Consider the following 19,924-nt stretch of genomic DNA (forward strand, 5'->3'; position numbering starts at 1 on the left):
TCGTCTTCCACAGCTAGGCTACTGTATGTGTCACAGCTGAAACGGAGCAGTATTTTACTGTAGTGGTCTGCCTTTCTGTCCATGAAGACCATTTTTACAGTACAGTGTATTTATGTTATGTACACAACCAAACGTCTTCCAAATATTAGGACAGTAGAGTCTACATACTTTGTACACCAGGTCGATGACATTTGTAAGTAGTGCGACTTTGATATTTCAAACAGAAAAGTCCTGCTTCATTATTTTTTATTTTTTTATTTATTTGTATTAGACAATAACAAATGCAAAACAGTACATGGTACAGTCAAAGCACATTGATCCAAAATGATAGCACCGAAACAAGACGGTCCGTTTTTATTCCCATTCAAGATAACATCCAGGGAGTGTATTACTCGGTTTCAACTTAATCATCACGCTAAAAAATGTATCTGAAATCATTATAGGGGACATTTGTAAGTAGTGCGACTTTGATATTTCAAACAGAAAAGTCCTGCTTCATTATTTTTTATTTTTTTATTTATTTGTATTAGACAATAACAAATGCAAAACAGTACATGGTACAGTCAAAGCACATTGATCCAAAATGATAGCACCGAAACAAGACGGTCCGTTTTTATTCCCATTCAAGATAACATCCAGGGAGTGTATTACTCGGTTTCAACTTAATCATCACGCTAAAAAATGTATCTGAAAACATTATAGGGTAGAAATAAGCCACATAAGAGTAAACTGGTAAAGCTGGACGACTATCTGATTTGTAAACAAACATCCACACGCTGTCCTGCGTAGCATAGCTACGGCCCCTAGCTACCGTCGCATCCCTTCCCCGAATGGATGCTACCGTCGCATCCATTCGGGTCCCATGCATTCAACATGGGGGACCACCAGTGTACATTGAAACCAAATTTTGGTTTAATTTTACGCTCCAAAGAGTTAAATTATTGTTAAACATCTGTTGAATAATTATTATTTTGATCGTTTGCCTGTTATCTCTCCTATGGTGCCTCATCAATACAGCATGTCTGTGGCTCAAATGCCGAATAAATAATGGACCTTGATGTGAAAAGGGTTGAAAACCACTGAGCTAAATGATTGATACCTGGGAACCAAATGCCTCCTTACAACGATGGTTTTACAGTGTGGGTTGGTGTCCCAGACTCAGAGATACTGTAGATCATGTATTGATTGATACACAACACACACACACACGCACACGCACACACACACACACACATAGTTAATGTACATTTTATATGTCCTTCTCTCCCAGGTGAGTGCACGGTGATGGGCATTCCCAGTGTCACCACCAACCTCTCAGGATTCGGCTGCTTTATGGAGGAGCATGTCTCAGATCCCAGTGCCTATGGTATGCACACGGACAGACAGACAGTCTCTCTCCTGTTAGATAGTATATTGTTTAGACAGATGCTAGGTTCCTGGTTTACCTGCCATCCTAGTTTCTTGAGGCAATATCTCTGATAAACACCTCAAATTGTAACTGTAAATTGTCACCTACTGCTTTCACCTACCATACAGTATGTCATCACTGTGTATATTCCCACTTGTCGTGATACCCCCCCCCCCCCCCCCCCACACACACAGGTATTTACATAGTGGACCGGCGGTTCCGTTCGGCCGACGAGTCGTGTAATCAGCTGACCCAGTTCATGTTCAGCTTCTGCCAGCAGTCTCGGCGCCAGCGGATCATCCAACGGAACCGCACCGAGCGGCTGTCCGACCTGCTGGACTGGAAATACCTGGGTCGGGTCAGTATCTGCCGCCACTCCAGCGCCACTGCATGTGTACACGACACACGACGGTTGACCCGCAGTCTGTAGTACGACGGTGTTGTTGTTGCATACCAAATAGAACTGATCTACTGCAACATGTAATGTTACAGCCTAGTGTAGATCGAGTTGTTTTTTGGCAAGTGACATGTGTACAGTCTGTACAACCTGTAGATATTTAGAACAAGCTAACCCTGAGGGCGCCTTACTGGAGGTGTGATGGACTGACTGACAGGTTTTGCAGGTTTCGTAGTAATCTGCGACCTACAGTCGCAATCAATACTGCAATATAGAAATACTCTGTTACAAGTAAAAGTCCGGAGTTCAAAATGTACTTGAGTAAAAGTACAATAGTAAAGTGTACAAAATGTACTTAAAGTACCAAAAGTAGAAAGTACTCATTATGCAGCATGTCTCATTTCACGTTTTCAAATGTATAAAACTCTTTTGAAAATAGCCAGCTATTTTCAAATGGACCAAAATGTATAGGGCTGGTTTTGTAATAATGATCTAGTAACTAGTAACTAACTGTCAAATAAATGTAGTGTAGTAAAAGTACATTATTTGCCTCCGAGATGTAGTGGAGTAGAAGTAAAAGTATTGGGAATTGGAAATAAGGACAAATACCACAAAATTGTACTTACCGTAAGTACAGTACAAAGTAAATGTAAATGTTAATTTCCACCACTGCAAGCTAATATATTCCTTATAATCAATAACAATATCAAAAGTGTCCTGTTCTACCAGAAATGAGATTAATGAATATTGCTGCTCCAATGCGATGCTGCCGATTTTATCCCTCTGGAAACACGTTTTCGGTTGTGGTGATGTGTTCATGATCATAGCATAGGGTAGCGTAAAAACAATATAACTTTTTACAGCTTTTAAAGTTGCAATCCATAACTTGTATGTGCTACCTGGGATCGCATGATAGACCAAATTTCTATGACTCATGCAAGAGTGCCCAGGGAGATATTTGCTCACATGAGCGTCAGGCAGTACTACTTGTCGACCAGTAGGTGTTCTCCCAGACACCAGGGTCTAAATGTCTCAACGGAAGAGTATGGAGACCACATCCAACCACTGCAGGCCTAATAGTTATATTGTATTAGATTGGTTACGATGTTTTACTCATTAAAATAGGTTCCGTATTGCAGCTTTAAATTATCTTAAAGGGATAATGAATAGGGAATGGTACATTCATTGGGTTATAAATGAGACACACCTGGTTTTATTGGTGTCTAACGCTTGTGTTTTCAATGTTGTTTCATGATTGATCCGTCGGCTTGTGATTGACAGTTCTACGTACACGCCCGCCGCCTGGCCCTCAGCAGAGCTTTCCCAGACAAGTTCAAGACGGACCCCATGGCACAGTACACGGTACAGAGCACAGTGTGTTACCAGTTATCACTCCCATGACACAGTACACGGTACAGAGCACATTGTGTTACCAGTTATCACTCCCATGGCACAGTACACGGTACAGAGCACAGTGTGTTACCAGTTATCACTCCCATGGCACAGTACACGGTACAGAGCACAGTGTGTTACCAGTTACCACTCCCACGACACAGTACACGGTACAGAGCACAGTGTGTTACCAGTTATCACTCCCATGGCACAGTACACGGTACAGAGCACATTGTGTTACCAGTTATCACTCCCATGGCACAGTACACGGTACAGAGCACAGTGTGTTACCAGTTATCACTCCCACGACACAGTACACGGTACAGAGCACAGTGTGTTACCAGTTATCACTCCCATGGCACAGTACACGGTACAGAGCACATTGTGTTACCAGTTATCACTCCCATGGCACAGTACACGGTACAGAGCACAGTGTGTTACCAGTTATCACTCCCATGGCACAGTACACGGTACAGAGCACAGTGTGTTACCAGTTACCACTCCCATGACACAGTACACGGTACAGAGCACAGTGTGTTACCAGTTATCACTCCCATGACACAGTACACGGTACAGAGCACAGTGTGTTACCACTCCAACGCTATACTAGTAAGCCGTGGAACGCATCTGTGTTACTTTAGCTTTTAACCACTTTATCCATTATTTTATACATTAGTTATTAAAAAAACTAAAAAACTAAACTACATTAGGGTCCGCGATAACCATCATCACCCTGACCTATTACAGGGCTTTAATTGACAGCGTAACATTTGGATGAGTGACAGACTTCTGATTCAGATCCCTGTACGGCAGGGGAAATGCATACGTTGTCTCTCATACTTGTGCATTGCAGGGGATAAGTATGTTGTCTCTCATACTGAGGTTGTCAATGAGCAATGTCTGTTTCTCAAATTCTACTATACTTGTGGGGACATTAGGCCCTCAAAAGCGTAGTAATACAAGTAGATAGAATAGATAGATATCTTTATTGTCATTCAACATAAAATGCATAATTCAACGGAATTTCGTTCCACTGGTTTACTATAATCTAGACTATAATCTACTCCTAGTTAAAAGAATGCTAACAATATCCTACCACTTATACAATAAGAAATCAAAGTCAGTTCACATTAAAGACATTACATTAAAGTTTTTTTTAACCTGGGCATTTTCCAGAGTATAATTTGTCAGTGTTTCTTATTCCTTGTATTATTATTTTTTACCTTGCTTGTTTGGTTACATTTGGTAATGTGACATAAGGCTGAGATACACTTTTTGTTCACAGCACACACCTGACAAAAGACCATTGATATTAAATATTGATGATGATAGTTAAATAGAATCGTTTAAATCCGAAGCAAAATTATGTAGTTGGCCCTTGGGTGTTTTAATATTTTCTAATATGGCCCCCTTTGAAAAAGGTTTGGACACTCCTGGGTTAGGGGATATTGCATTTGTGTGGGACTATTTAAAACTACTATTTATTTTGCACGCATGTGCACACACACGCACACAGTGACACAGGACGTATGCCTGGTACGCGATGAGCAACCGTGCCTCCTCTCTCTCTCTCTCTCTCTCTCCTCTCTCTCTCTTGAAAATGTTATCTTTGGTCCGAAATACAGAAGACCTGTTGTAGTACTGGTCAATTTTGTATACAGATCTGTTAAGTTGGCAATTTGGAAAACGAGGAGGAATACGGTGCAGGGTTTGGGGTCAGTTGATCCCCTGTTGATGGCAACGGGGATAATGGCAGCTCGCATTAAAGTAGAAAAGGCCTATTACAGTCTGGTGGGGGACATTGGGGGGTTTCTACAGGTGTGGTGTGTAGGAGAGGCATTATGCACAGTCACTATTGATGGCACCTTTGCTGAAATGTTATTTCACTGTTTTTAAATCTCTAATATTGTATAGGCACCCTGTGGCTATAATCATCTGACTGTGTCATGTTTATCATGTACTGGAAAAAGATTGAATAAAGGTCTTGAAAATCAATCTCTTGCGTCCACAGACGGAGGGCTTCCGCTACCCCCGGCCCTACTCTGTGCCCCCCTCCCCCTCGGCCTCCGTCCACTCCACCCCGCACCACAGCGACGACGAGGATGAGTCCTACGACGAGGACGAGGAGGCGGAGAGGGACAGGCTGAACATCAAGTCTCCCGTCACGAAGACAAGCTGCCCGGAAGAGTCGGGCAACTGAGCCGTAGTCGTCGAGTCATTAACGCCAGGCAGGTACACATGTGTACCGTACACCCCACCTGCATCTCTCTGGGCATTTTGCAGAACACACTGTACCTCTGAGGCGTGTACAAATGGAACCAGATGGACCCGTAAGGGGTTATTTGGTTCCATTTGTACACTTCACAGAGTGAAATAAACACTGAGGGTTTTACTGTGTACTCAGGCTCTGTGCATTCATTGTAGTTCCCTTTTCCAGGAGGTCCATAGCAGTGGCGTCCATTTTCTGGTTCCATCGATCCAGACCCCACTAACTGTTCCCATAGAGATTTCCAAAAATATTTGTATCAATTATTTTAAGCCTAGAATCAAGCCATCCACGATCCTGGTGAATCGTGACCATGAAACATTTAATTCTGTGAAACAAAAATAATTGCAAAAAATAAAAATAATAATAAAATAAATAATAACCGCAAAACAAGGGTAGGCTATTTATTAAATATAGTGTATTGTATAATTAAATATTGCTTTTCACAGAATCTCAAGTTTTATGGCCATGATTCACCAGGATCCTGGATGGCTTGATTTCTAGGCAGATTTGGAACTGGAAAGACCTATGAAGATGTCGCGTGTTGTTTTCCAGTTCAAATCTGCCGATCTGAGCCAATCAAACGGAGCCTTGGGGAAACTGAAAACCGGAACAGGAAATGTTCATGCCGCCTTCTGGAAAAGGGGACTACAATGTATGCACACAGAGCCCTACTGTGATGAAAACATTTGGGATGGCAGGATCAATGTGAGGATCCGCGTGAATTACACATTTCCTGAACCACAGCACCATTTACACAGCCGCTTCCAGCTTCCCAGCCAGGCCACAAAAATAAGCCTTTTCACTCAATAATAATAATTGTCCTAATAGAGGGTATGTGCGTGACATCATCATCAAACCAGGAAGTTATGCAGGAACGCCTACTGAGTGGCAAAAAACTACTTTCTGGCCTTGACAGTCCATACATCCAAACAGAAAAGTCCTGTCTGATTGCATTAAACAACGTTAAACAATGTTAAACTCACTTTGCATGTTGCTTTGCCACTCGATGTGCCATTCACTTTAAGCATGCGCATACCCTCTATTAAATAGAGGTTTCACCCCAAAACAATGACTTATTTTATATAAATTACACACCCCATTGAACTACTCTAATTAAATTCTCTTTTTGAACATTTCTAGTGCTGATTCCTGGCGATCATGTTGTTTGTCAGTTCCAACAGTCCTAGTACTAGGATTCTAGATACCTACATACAAACCTATGCCATAGACAAGTGGTTCTCAAAGCTTTTAATTTCAAGGACGCCCATAACACCTTTTTAAGGCTCCATTTGTAACTCCATCAAGGAACCCTGGATCCCACTTTGAAAAGCACTGCCATAGGCTACAATCTCTCTCCTTTGAAACAAATGCCTAGCTTGCATGGCTTGCCTGACAACATTGTCCCTTAAAAAAATCTGTTTTAACATTCTCTCAGCTATGGTTTGTTTCTACGAAGAGAAATGATTGATATGATTACTCAGCCCTGTGTGACAGTATTTTGTATGATGGTGGATGATTGAAATTCAGTCAATTAAAGTAAACAATTATGTCCTTCAATGAAATACATGTATTGGAATACTTTATAGCATTAGAGCTTGATATGTCATTATAAACACAACACTTTATGAGTACAGTCAGTCAAATCAGTCATTTATTCAATATTTGGGGACAATATCATCTACATGCTCACAGCACATGGCATTGCAACATGTTGTGAGCTTGCAGATTGGCTATTTTAAATAGCTGATGTGTGTATAGGTTTAAAGTAGTTAAACTGATGTCGATGTTATATTAACAGTGTTTTCTGGGGACCCCCTGGAACCCCCTCAAAGACCACTGGGGGTCACTTGACCCCAATTTGAATCCCACTACTTTAAACAATGTAAATGTACAAATAAGCTGTCGGCCGATGAGTCCTCTTCTTTGATCAAGCAATCTCAGGCACATGGTGCTGTCCTGAATTCAAACCCATTTTATTAAAACAATGCAATACATTTCAAGCCAAGTGATATTTACAAAACAAATTTCTTCTCTCCCTTCAATGTGGAGCTGAGTCTCTGACATACATAAGCGAAGAGGATTTTTACAACGATGGATGGAGTCTCTCAGAAGTACGACCTTTTCCATATTGGCAGGTCCTGGAAGAACACCTGATCAGGACTCTCAACAGCTAGAGGGAGAGAGGGAGGGAGAGAGACAGAGAGGGACACAGAGAGACACACAGAGAGACGGAGAGGAAAATAGTTTTATTCCTCTATTGCAATGTTGCAACCCCACATCACTGATTTTCAACCTATCTGCATATACAGTAATAATGACATTGAATCGCATTTGAAAAGAACTAAAATAAAACTATATCAGCCACAAGCTAATTATTCTATACTTATTATTCTATACTTCTATACTTATTAATTACTAATAACAGTATTTGAAGAGTATTCAAAGTTCAAACTAAATCAGCATGCCATCTGTGTCTCAAAGCTGAGAGAGGCACTTTGAGTAATAGAAGAAGTACATGTATCCATTCACAGAATAGACAATACTGATGCTGTTCTGTATCGAGTGCGTATAACTTTCTTCGCTGTTGGGTGGAACCAATATGTCCAAATATATGACCTATGAAAAAGTTGGAATATGGAAATACAAGATTTCAACGTGCAACGATTTATGAGTTGTTCCTTCATCTTACCTTCCTCCTTGACCTGCTGCAGAAAATTGAGCAGCACAGTTGCGGCCTGATTGACACTCAGCCTCTCTGTGTTCTGACTACGGGTCTCTGCAAAGAAATGCAAATTACAACAGACCCACACAACATGGACCTGAGTTCGTTCATGAACATGCCTACAGTATGGCAGAAAGCAGTTATTTTAACGAGTAGTGACATCAAAATTTTTCTCTTCAACAGAGACCTATGGAAACAATACATTTTCAGGACAATGGGTTTTATGGTATCGCAATTTCATTAGGATGACTTCCAGGTAGGAGTTTACAATTGTATAATTGGTATATTGTACCTACAATACATTTTCCATTTAGGCATTTAGCAGACACTCTTATCCAGAGCGACTTACAATAAGCAAGGTAATCGCATACATAAGATGTAGAGTAGAGTGCCTCAGAAAACTAGCATCCCAGGTAGACCAAGAAGAAGAGCATCAGTCTAAACAAGAATATGCCATCAAAATAATAATCTATACATTGAAACTATAGCATAACAGGTGGTAAACTATGAACCTATAGCACCTGTTAAAATATTATGCTATCTAAATTACATTATCATTGTTACCTAAGTGTAAGGTGTCATACACATCTCCTTCTTTGCGGTCCTCTGAGATAAACCTTCGTCCCTCTGAAATGACATAACATACAGTATTGCCATAGAGTAGACTATAGAGTATACATTTGTTATACAAGCGTTTTATTCAGGGAGCGATATCGATAAACAAATACTTTTTACTTTAAAAAAATATTATTTACTTTTACTTTTAATACAATTGTTTAATTCACTCGGAGAGATGGCAGCCAAATGTTGTTTATTTGTACTCGACAAGCACTTATGAATTCGTTTTTTTCAATACGCTTTTTTCAGTGAGACAAATTTACAATCTTTTTTTTTTCTTTTAAACTGAAAATGCATAGGCAGAAGCTTGTAGCTTATTAATGCATATCCTTAATACATTTTATAATTTATAATAAATTAGATCGTATGATTTGCAGTAACTCGGCAAGTAATTATTTGGATCACTATTTGTACTATTTGTCATTTTTTTGTTACTTGAGTACAGTTTTTGGCTACTCTGTCACCAAGCAAGTGACGTGTGCTACAAAAGATCACAGTAAATTAAACAGATGCAGGTACTTACGAGTTCCCTTTAAGTACAGCATAGCCTGGGGAGTCCAGTTTCTCCGCTGGAAACTGCCCTTTCATTTGGAAGCAGAAATAAAAAGAATCAAGCTTATTTTTTTGAATATTTGCAATGACATTTTTGAAAATAAATTTCTTGTAAATGAACCGCAAATCCTGAACTTTTAAAATGAGAAATAATATTTACCTTCGGTGCGCTCAGCGAATGTGAGACAAAGGTTGCCAGTAGTAAAAGTGTTAGTGTGTAGGCTAAAGTAATGGTCCTCAACCCCTATTGGATTCAGAAAGAGAACATATTGCGAGTTATATTTGGTCTAATAGTCAATGTGCCATCATCCATAATTTATTGCACAATTTAAGCCAATTACACAATATTCTCCCCAGCATTATTCATTTGCCAAATAGTTTAGCACTAGAGCACAGAATATTTAATATTGTCCAGTGAACTGTAGTCTGATTTATAAGCATGGTTTATCACTTGGTCTATTGAAGTAGCCTATTAACCCATTTTGGGGCGGGAACCCCTTTTGGTGTCAGCATTATGTTAAGCTTTAGCTATTGAAAAATAGCAGATCTGGTGTGCTACGAGCTTGTAGGTCTGCTATTTTTGAAAAATCGAAGAACAAACAGACATAGAAACATAGCTTTTTCAGAAAACTGTCAAGATGTAGAAGACATTTTTAGAATCTGATCTCAGGTCAAATTAAAGGAGTTCACCCAAAAAAAATACTTTATTTTCTATCAATTACACACACCATGAAGCCTTGAATTAGAGATTTTTTTGTTTTTTGACACATTCCTAAACCAATAAATCATTCAGACTGGGTGACTGCTCAGATAAACTCCGCCGGGCATCACATTAGGAATGTGACAAAACCCCCAAAATCTCCATGAATTCAAGGCTTCATTCAAGATTTTTGCAAGTGTAGTAATTCGACTATAAAGTAAATATACTTACTTTCATTGTGATGGCAGCTCCTAAAGGGACAAGAGTAGGTTGGTCTGAAATGGTAGAAGAGAGACAATCTAACAGGGTTCGTTATCGCTTACCCTCTATTTATATTGTTGGGGTGGGGTGGAGGGGGGGAACCTCTCTATGGCCCAAGGCACTACGTAGCTGTGAACAGACGTCAACAGCGATAGGTCACGCCAATTTGATAAAGTAGGGGCGGTTGGGGTTGTGAATGGACCCAGGCACTAATCAATCCTTTTTCATTCATTGCTGACTGTACTGTATATCAATGAATGGAAATTGCTGTCATAGGCAGACCTACTGCAATAGTGCAGCAACGGACCATGTACATTTATTTTAATCAAAATTAATAAACTGAGGGATAGTGGACTTGATTCAGTCTTATACTGCTTTAGGTTACTTGTCAGTGGGGGAGATTTTCTCTTTGGGATATTGATATGTTTACGCCTTGCTCACTGAAGCAGTTAACGGACAAATGAGGTCTGGATCCCATGAATGAATAGCCAATCCTCTCGATTAATTGATAACCGGCATCTCCCCTCAGGAAATAGGACAGGAATTGTGTTTGGGTCACCTCATTTCACCAATTTAGGAATCATGACATCCCAAAAGAATTGAAACATTTGGTACTTTAATATTGCACAATTTTCCCTTGCAATCATTTGGCAATTATTTCTGGCATTCATTTATCCTCTTCTGGAATGTAAGTAATGGAAATGTACAAGTTGGTCTACAAAATGCCTTCTATTCAGTTAGTTTTGAATGTTAAGACGCATTTTTGACTGAAAACTGCAGTGATAATCTATAAAAGTCTAGAATACGGTTTGCTTTTGATGTAGTATCTAGACATTCTTCTTGAATTCATGACGTAGTTTAATGGACTAAACAAATGACAAGACACACGGACAACTTTCTTTATATATTTACAAAAAGTGGCATACAGCGAAATATTGTCAAAGCATTGTCATTTTAAATGTAATAATTCAGTACCTTGTTTTCTTTGAAGGGCAACACCACTCATTGTAGGAACTTGTGTCTGCATGCTATTGCTGGAGTTTGGACAGTTCAACCTATGTTGAGCTGTATAATTCTTTCAAAGCTAGGATTTATCATGACAAATGTATGGTTGCTCCATTGAATATTAAACTGCACATGGTGAATGATACTACATAAAAGGATGTTGTTGATTCATACATGTCCTGGTTCTTTAAACCTGGTAAAACAATAGTCTGTTTGGCACAAACTATACGAGCCCGCAACTCCAAAGTACTTATTTCTGGATTTGAAAGAATAGCTTATTTTCACACATACAACTAGACTGCCCTTGACTTCAGAATAACACCATTAATTCTTAAATTGGAGGGTAGTATTGCCCTTACCACGGTAAAAGTCAAACCTTTGATCCTAAAAAAAAAAAAAAAAAAAAGGTAGTAATGTTATGTAATCCCATTAGCCAGTCATACACAGAAAGATAACAGTAGGAAAACAACTGCCACAACCGGTAGTCAAATAGCCACACGAGAGACAGAGAGAAGACACGGTAATTGACACAAATATCGGACATGAAATTGTAGTCCATATAAAGTTGAAAGCACAGGCACTGTAATGTCTCATTTATAGGCCTACTGCGTCGTATAACGGCATCCCGCACCAAGGACACCGTCATACAACTAAACCCTGCACTCACACAAAAAATGACTACAAGCGACAAAACGTGACCGGCAGTCATCAATAATTTCAAATGGGAACAGAGTCTGACTACACTGAGTGACTTGGAGCGACAAGAAGCCTGTGTCAATGTTGCTGCAATTTTGTGGCCTCAGAACATCTCATCTCATGTGAATGAGCAGCGCCTAGATTCGAGTGTCCACTAGTGATGGATGTATTGTAGTATAGTATAGGAGAACAGCTCCTGAATTTTGCAAAATGTAGATTATTGTTAATGTGGTTTATTCTTACAGTAGGTTAATTCATAAAAACATACATATAGCCTATATATATATATATATATATATATATATATATATATATATATATATATATATACACACACACACGCATACTGTTTTTACATGCAATGCAGTATACACTGACAGCGGGGAATTACCTACTCCCACACTGCATGCTTAATGTGAATTGAATCAATATTGAACAACTAGGTCTATTTCTCACCTAAAATGTTGTCAAACTATTTTTGGTTGTACTAATTAAATAAGTATATAGCCAATTAGCTTGCTTCTATACAAACTCTGCAGAACTCCACTTCCTCACATACAGTATAAAGCTAGACGCAGCAACGAGGAATTGACACTTTTGGCACAAGTGCTTTTTAGCAATTGGTGACTGAGACTTCACACAGCGATTAAAAAAAAACACATTTGGTGTGAGTGCACGGTAAGACTTAAGTATAAATCCGGCTTTTATGTAACAACAAACTCTCTCTCCATGTCTCTTTCTTACAAGCAAAGTAGAAGTAAAACGAGCACAACTCAAACCTTAAAACAATAGTTTAACCGGGTGAACAGCTCAACAAGACTCAATGTATGAGACAAAGAATTGTCAGCACTCCAAAGTGAATTCGACACAGAAACACACCTGTGTTGCCCGTGTCTTTTTGTGAATTAAAAAAGTATACCAGAAGGACTTTGGAGAGCTGACAATTCTTTCTTATACATCTTTCTTACAAGCCGCCAGGAGTGTTTTTGTGTACATTCCAATTCCAACAGAGTAAGAGCCACATGGATAGAGTCCAGGGAATCTTTTCAGAGAGTCCTCCATATACTTCTATATTATAAAGTTGCGTTCAACGGCGGAGAGATCAACGGCGTCTGAAATATCCCACTGTGAACTTCTTGGTAACGAAATCCTTTAGTAACAGTCTCCTGAAGGGTAACAGGACCTGAAGAGCCTTCCACTGCTTACGTAAACCAACTACAGATGCATACAGTATAAAAGCAGTCTTTTGCCTGCCAAACGGGAAAGTAATCTTAATGGATAGCCGTAACTGTCGCGTCAGCCAGCAGCGACCGAAGGGAGATCGTGTTGCTTTTTGAAACTACTGTACTGCACCGACACAGGCCTCCACTGGATACAAAAAGTCACCATTATACCATGTTATTGCTCTCGCCCACTTTGTCCACAAACTGAAAAGGAGAGAAGGAAGTAACGTTATAATACGCCGCCATACACTCCATTTCAAACACTGCTTACATATGAAATACAAATACAATGTGGTATTGATCTAAGTATGCCATAGGTCAAACTGCATTAGGATGATTATTACTAAACAAAATGTTGGCTTGGCACATACAGAAACCTTTGTCTCTGAATACAACACATGCATAACATGCTTTAGAGGCCTAGTGTTAGGTAGGGCTGGGCGACATGACTTCAAATCAATAGCACCATCATTTCAAATGTTTGTCTTAGTATAAACAAGGGTTAAGTGGTAAATCAGACTAATCAATTTAGTTGGGGAAAAAAAGTATATTAAAAGGGGAATACCACTCATTTTCATTTGTCATTAATGCACCATAGAGTTGTTGTGTGGAAATAATAAAAATGTCCCCGCATTCTGTGTTGGAGGTCTGAAAAAAATCTAACAATATGAAGTACATCTCAGTGACATCACAAAGATGTACTGTTACAGATTTTTTTCAGACCTCCAGTTCTAGGCAACACAGAATAGGGGGACATTATTATTATTTCCACACAACTCTATGGTGTTATTAATTAATAATTATTATTAATCATTATTAATAATGACATTATAAAATGTTGAAAATGAGTGGTATTCCCCTTCAATTAACCTACATGAGCAAGGTTAAGTCCTAAATGTCAGTTTTGATATATTTAGTAGTCAGTAAAGTTGCCCAGCCCTAGTGTTAGGTTTTATGAAAAAATCAATGGGTGAATTGGTGCGCTCTCTAAGCAGAACTAATCTCACATAGCCATCTAGAAGTGAAACATTGTTTTCATGTGTTAAGAAAGACAGGTTATCAGTTTGTACATGCTGAGTTGCTGACATGCATGGGAAAATCGGCAGCGACTGACCAAGACTGCTGATTGTCCTCACAGCCTTACGAAGGCTTTAAAAAGACAGAGAGACGTTTCACATCAAAACAAAGCCTTCCACACAACACCACACTGGGAGCATGTCCATTAGCCACAAAACTAACCAGACTTTTTTTTTCTTAAAAAATAAATAAAGGTTCGGGGCTGGCTACACCATAGCAGTAGAATTGGCACAATGCAAATGCTACAGTTTAAGTGGCTACCTAAAATAGCCACTTTCGGTGGTTACGTTCCAAGCCACAGGTCTGTTAAAATCCATTAGATCCACTCACTGGCTATCTCATACAAGACCTGTATATGGTCTGGAAAACCTTTGGTATTGTCCATTTTGATGGTGAAATTACACAACATGGTTGGTTCCTCTTCAGGTTTTGTGTCTAATGAATGCACCTTTTTGACGGGCATGTTTACACGCAGGATGCAACGGGTTTAACAGCCCACTGTACAGAAGCCACACTATTGCATCAGATCAGCCGTTCAGGAAACAAGACGGTGGTCGACTCGTCAGTTTTGGTTAATCAAGGCTGGTTAAGGTGTTTTCGTGAGGTCAGTTCATTTGGAGTGGCTGCATGTAAACATAGGGAACAGAGTGCTGGTACGATGCTAGCCAGTACTCACTCCACTGATGAACGGCAGGTTTAGAATGGAGCCAAGGATGGGTATTCTTCTGATGAATCCTACGACCACCGGGAAGAAACCCCTGGATGGGACAGAAGGTGACAGAGAGAGATTATGGGTCTTAGCAACATAGTTCACTTTTAATCATTTAGCCCTGACAGACAGCAAGCTCATGACACGCTTGCAAGATCGGCTATTGTCACTACGCAACACAGCCGTATTACGCATTATTACGTAATTATATTATTATCCAGCCCATGAATTGAATGCCACAGACGAATAACAGTCTAAGTCCACACTATTGATCCATAATGTATAAATGATAGATAATAATAATAATAATAATAATAATACAACTTTATTTGTATAGCACCTTTCATGACATGAAATGCAGCTCAAAGTGCTTTACACAATAAAAGAAAAGAAAGGCAGGGCATAAACAATACAGTGAGGACATGAATAACATTTCTTTTAAAAAGACAAATAAATCAATTAAAAGCAAGGGTGTAGAAGTGGGTCTTGAGCTGAGCTTTAAAAATGTCTACAGAGGCTGCCTGTCGAAGGTACAGTGGGAGTTTGTTCCACGCCGTCGGCCCGTAGAAGCAAAAAGCTGCTTCCCCGTACTTTTTAGTTGCCATTTTTTTAGGCAAAGCGAGCAGGCCAGCGAGCAGGCCAGCAGTGGAAGATAAGGGTTCAGGACAACGAGGCCTTTTCGTGGAGGGGTCAGAATGAAATTTGGACTTAGACTGTTTTTCGTCTGTGGTACTATTGCTAGCCATGCCCATAAATAAAGAAGAATGGAGTGAAACAAAGTGTCAGGCTACTTCCGTATGATTGTGTATACATTATAGATCTTTTGAGAATTTTTGCCTATAATATTTATGAGATGCCCAAATCGTGGGGAAAAAAAGATATGGTGGAAAAACTCTTGTATGTATGTATCTCGGTGCCATCTGGATATAGATATGGAACTTTGCGACAGGACAGGTGTCACTTTAGTAGGAGTTTTGTCCACTTGGTCATTGCAGCACTGAAGTGAAAATAGAGAATTTGAGAAGCTCACATGTGAGCTTGTAGATTGGCTATTTTCGTCTAAGAGGTTTGGTGTAGAGGGGAAATGAAAAGAGCAGACTAAGTATTGAGGCTTTAAGTGCTTAACTATCTGTAAATACAGATGAACGTGAGTCTATGAAATCTATGAAAACGTTTAATCTGCAACACAATGTGTACAATATGTATAAAGAAATCATGGTGTTATTTTCGATAAGCAGATAAGCTATTGTCAAAACAAGCTTTTATCACCTATGCCTACTCGCCAAGGTTAAACCCTACCTCCCCCTCAAACAATTTGAAACGGTCATTGACTCCATCTCCTCAAGGCTGGACTATTGTAACGCCCTATACTATGGCATCGACCAATCCTCACTCGACGACTCCAAAATTCTGCTGTCCGCCTTCTCACCGTCTCTAAAAAGTTTGACATCACACCAGTCCTGATATCACTCCATTGGCTCCCGATAAAACAAATGTATTTTAAGCTCCTACTTTTTACTTTGAAATCTCTTAATGGACTGGTCCCCATTATATGGCTGAACTTATACAGTGCTACAACCCTCCCAGAGCTCTGAGATCTGCTGACCAGTCACTGCTGACTGTGCAAACAACCCGAACCCTCAGAACAAGAGGTGACCGTGCTTTTGCAGTGGCGGCCCCAGAGTTGTGGAACACCCCCCATATTAGCGCTGCCCAATCCATCAAGACTTAAAACGCACCTTTTCTCCCTGGCTTATCTGATTTTAATTTTCTTTTATAATTCCTATTGTCCATGTATCATGTTTGCCACATTTGCTATGTTTCTGGTTCTACTTGATTGAATTGCTTCAAATGTCATTTGCTCGAAATGTTATTCTTTCTTGTAAAGCACTTTGGTCAATTTCAGTTGTGTTAAATGTGCTATATAAATAAAGGATGATTTGATTTGTGGGTGGGGAATCGGGATCCCTGCTTCATCTCTCTATCAGGTCCTTGGCCTGAAAAAAAGGTTGAATATTGTGATATCATATTTTTTCCATATCACCCACCCCTACCCCTGCACTAGTATGAACCAAGTGATTTGCGTCTTCCCTCACCTGAACAAGAGGAAGAAGCCGTAGAACTCCAGCACAACACCAATGATGGGCCAGCCTATCAGCACCACCAACACCCCTCCCAGGAAGAAACCGGTGGCCTTCATCTTGTGCTTCTGGAAGAAGAAGCGGAAGGTCCTCTCCAGCCCAATGACGAAGGCCAGCCCAGCCACAAACAGGATCTGGGCGGAGGGAAAGATAAAAGATAACTCAATATCGGAGAATGCTTTGTCTCAGCGTAACTTCCTCTCAGTGATGTAAATAGGTTTTCTATGTAATGGGTCCCGGGACCCAGGGGTGGTCTTTTAGATGGGCACACGGTCAGTCCTACTTCAACGATGTTAGAGTACAGTACTGATTATAGTATAGCATCCCAGGACCCCCGGAGGGTGACATGATTGCGTCCTTTCTCAATTTAGTGAGTCTAAAGATGCAGGCTAATTGCAAGCATCACTGTCTCATACGTAAGAATGAGAGCCAGAGAGAGACAAAACAGTGGTTCTCAAAGTTTTTAATTTCAATGTTTATGTTCATATTTATTTGACATGGACATCACAATCACATTGGATTGGACGGGCCGGATGCAGATGTAATGCTTGAGTGTCCTAGAACAAGTTCAACACCTGTCCCCAGGAGGCTTTTCTAAATAGAATAACTATAATCTAAAGACCAATCAAATACTGTACAGGGAATCAAAATCAGACAATACACACGGTATAAAACAAAGGTAACAAAACCAGTTATAGTCTAATTGTGTGAGCACAGCTGTTGTTCTGATTAAGTCCACCGATACAAACATTTCCACCAGTCTCTAGTTTTAGATCAGTGGGCAGAGACTCCCCATGACTCTGAGAGGGCACGGATATTTCCAATTGTGCACTTTTACAGTGACGAAACTGTAAATGTCCATTAGGAAACCCCTCAAGGCACCCTGAGGGTTCCTATATATGCCCCACTTTAAGAAGCACTGAGATATAAGAAAGAAGTTGAGTGCAGCTCAGTAACATGGAAAGCTCTCAAGTTTAACTGTACACTATGTCACGCTAGTACTACAACGAGAGCGGGAACAGAAAGGCACCTGTGAGTTTCTCAGTGTCAGAGATAATCGCAGCAGTGACACTCACATTTCCAATAGCCAGAAGGGCTTTGTCGAAGAACAGGATCATTCCAAAGAAGAGGAAAAACACACCGAAGCCCGTTAGTCCCATCCCAATCTCTGTGGGACACAGACAAGACACATGTTACAACATTGTTACACTTACTCTCACTTAAACTGCACAACCTAGGTTGAAAAAAACATTTTAGCTTCAGCAGGTATAATAGTGGGAGGAAAAGGTGAAGCTTTGTTGCACTTCTTGGACATTATTAGCCTAAGATTTAGAATCTTGTAGAATTTTATTTTATAAAATACATCTACGAGACTCGAGAGTCTAAATCTTAGGACATACAAGTTATTAAATCCCTCAATTATTTTGAAAATAATAGTCTGAGGCAATGAGGCAATAGTCTGAAGCAATAGTCTGAGTCCAATCATTACTTTCTATCATAAGCTCCATTCCAGTCCACAAGCACCCACCCACCCAGCTAATGGAGTGGCAGCTGAGTGGCAGTCAGAAGCCCATAGGTACTGGCATGATGTCAGTCACAGTGGATGGCATCGTGACATGGACAAAACCAGACCAGGGCAAATGTATTTAGCATTGTTAGCTTAGCATAGCTCAGTGATGCACATCAGCTGAGAGAGCCCGGTTAGAAATGAGAAGTACTGGCTACTGGGCAACAGCTGGTCCCTTAAAATAATTTTAATTTGCAGAGAACACACACTCAAATCAAAACGTCTTACTTTGGGAGTCCGTTAGAGAAATCATCTTGGCAGGCGCTTCAACAGCTCAAGACAACAAAGTAGAATAATTAAATGAAAGAGATTCTTAAAACAGTCCCCCCTGGTTGACTCTGTAATGATGACAGCTGCCTCTGCTGCAGCAGCCAGCCAGCAACCAGTGTTGCCAGGTTTTGCAGAAATAAGCGAACAGGTCTATGAAAACAAGCCCAAAAGAAGCCACTCCACAAAAATACACACACACACACACACACACACACACACACACACACACACACACACACACACACACACACACACAATTTACAATTTACAATTACAATTTAGGCATTTAGCAGACGCTCTTAATCCAGAGCGATTTACATTAGGCAAGAACAAAAGTATGGGAATACATCACATATATAAAATGCATTTATCAAGAAACATGCGTAAGCTAAGAACGTAACTAGAACATATCTATATAATGACACTATACATATTAACTATACATATATACTATACTATGCTATACTATGTACTATGATGTGCTATGACTACATACAATGCAATTATTGTGCTGTCTACATGACATGCTATAAGTCTGTTTCAAATGCTATCTAAGTCTAAAAAGTGCTATCTAAGGGGGTAGGATAAGTGCTATGGGCCATGATGGAGTCTGAAAAGGTGGGTCTTCAGACACACACACACACACACACACACACACACACACACACACACACACACACACACACACACACACACACACACTTGAAGACCCTAACAGGAGCCCTCGTACAAGGTTTATTTGACTATGCATGCACCTCTTGGTACCACAGCACCTCAAAGGCCCTTAAAACAAGGCTCCAGACTTCCCAAAACAAACTGGTCAGGATCCTACTTGGCCTCACCCCCCGAACCCACCTCACCCCTGCCCACTTTGACAGGCTGGAATGGCTTAGGGTCGATGACAAGAGTACAGCATC

General features: G+C 40.1%; 3 protein-coding genes across 5 annotated transcripts in view; 1 reads left to right on the top strand and 2 right to left on the bottom strand.

The window, feature by feature from the left end:
* gys2 (glycogen synthase 2) overlaps positions 1 to 7,229 on the top strand; it is a 28,240-nt gene extending 21,011 nt beyond the window's left edge. The window contains exons 13-17 of one of the 3 annotated variants that reach the window (XR_013789008.1): positions 1,271 to 1,366; positions 1,603 to 1,766; positions 3,087 to 3,167; positions 5,209 to 6,301; positions 6,519 to 7,229. Coding sequence is in view for 2 of the 3 variants with exons in the window: in XM_079494592.1 (XP_079350718.1) it covers positions 1,271 to 1,366; positions 1,603 to 1,766; positions 3,087 to 3,167; positions 5,209 to 5,397 (530 nt within the window). In the remaining variant the exon portion in view is untranslated. Of the gene's footprint in view, positions 1 to 1,270; positions 1,367 to 1,602; positions 1,767 to 3,086; positions 3,168 to 5,208 lie in introns of all 3 variants that reach the window. The other 2 variants (XM_079494592.1, XM_079494591.1) reach the window with 2 other exon arrangements.
* A 268-nt stretch (positions 7,230 to 7,497) lies between these two features.
* spx (spexin hormone) lies at positions 7,498 to 10,322 on the bottom strand. The gene is made up of 6 exons (XM_079494600.1): positions 10,290 to 10,322; positions 9,519 to 9,602; positions 9,330 to 9,387; positions 8,753 to 8,815; positions 8,156 to 8,242; positions 7,498 to 7,636 (listed from the first exon to the last, which is right to left on the bottom strand). Exons 1-6 carry the CDS (start codon positions 10,293 to 10,295, stop codon positions 7,572 to 7,574), a joined length of 363 nt encoding a protein of 120 aa, XP_079350726.1. The 5' UTR covers positions 10,296 to 10,322; the 3' UTR covers positions 7,498 to 7,571.
* An 888-nt stretch (positions 10,323 to 11,210) lies between these two features.
* Positions 11,211 to 19,115, bottom strand: golt1ba (golgi transport 1Ba). Its single transcript, XM_079494561.1, has 5 exons — positions 18,966 to 19,115; positions 18,247 to 18,338; positions 17,126 to 17,304; positions 14,997 to 15,078; positions 11,211 to 13,447 (listed from the first exon to the last, which is right to left on the bottom strand). The coding sequence occupies exons 1-5, from the start codon at positions 18,988 to 18,990 to the stop codon at positions 13,409 to 13,411; spliced, it is 417 nt and encodes a 138-aa protein (XP_079350687.1). The 5' UTR covers positions 18,991 to 19,115; the 3' UTR covers positions 11,211 to 13,408.
* Positions 19,116 to 19,924: the final 809 nt, after the last annotated feature.

This window comes from Electrona antarctica (genome assembly GCF_951216825.1).
Source record: "Electrona antarctica genome assembly, chromosome: 23".
NCBI lineage: Eukaryota > Metazoa > Chordata > Actinopteri > Myctophiformes > Myctophidae > Electrona > Electrona antarctica.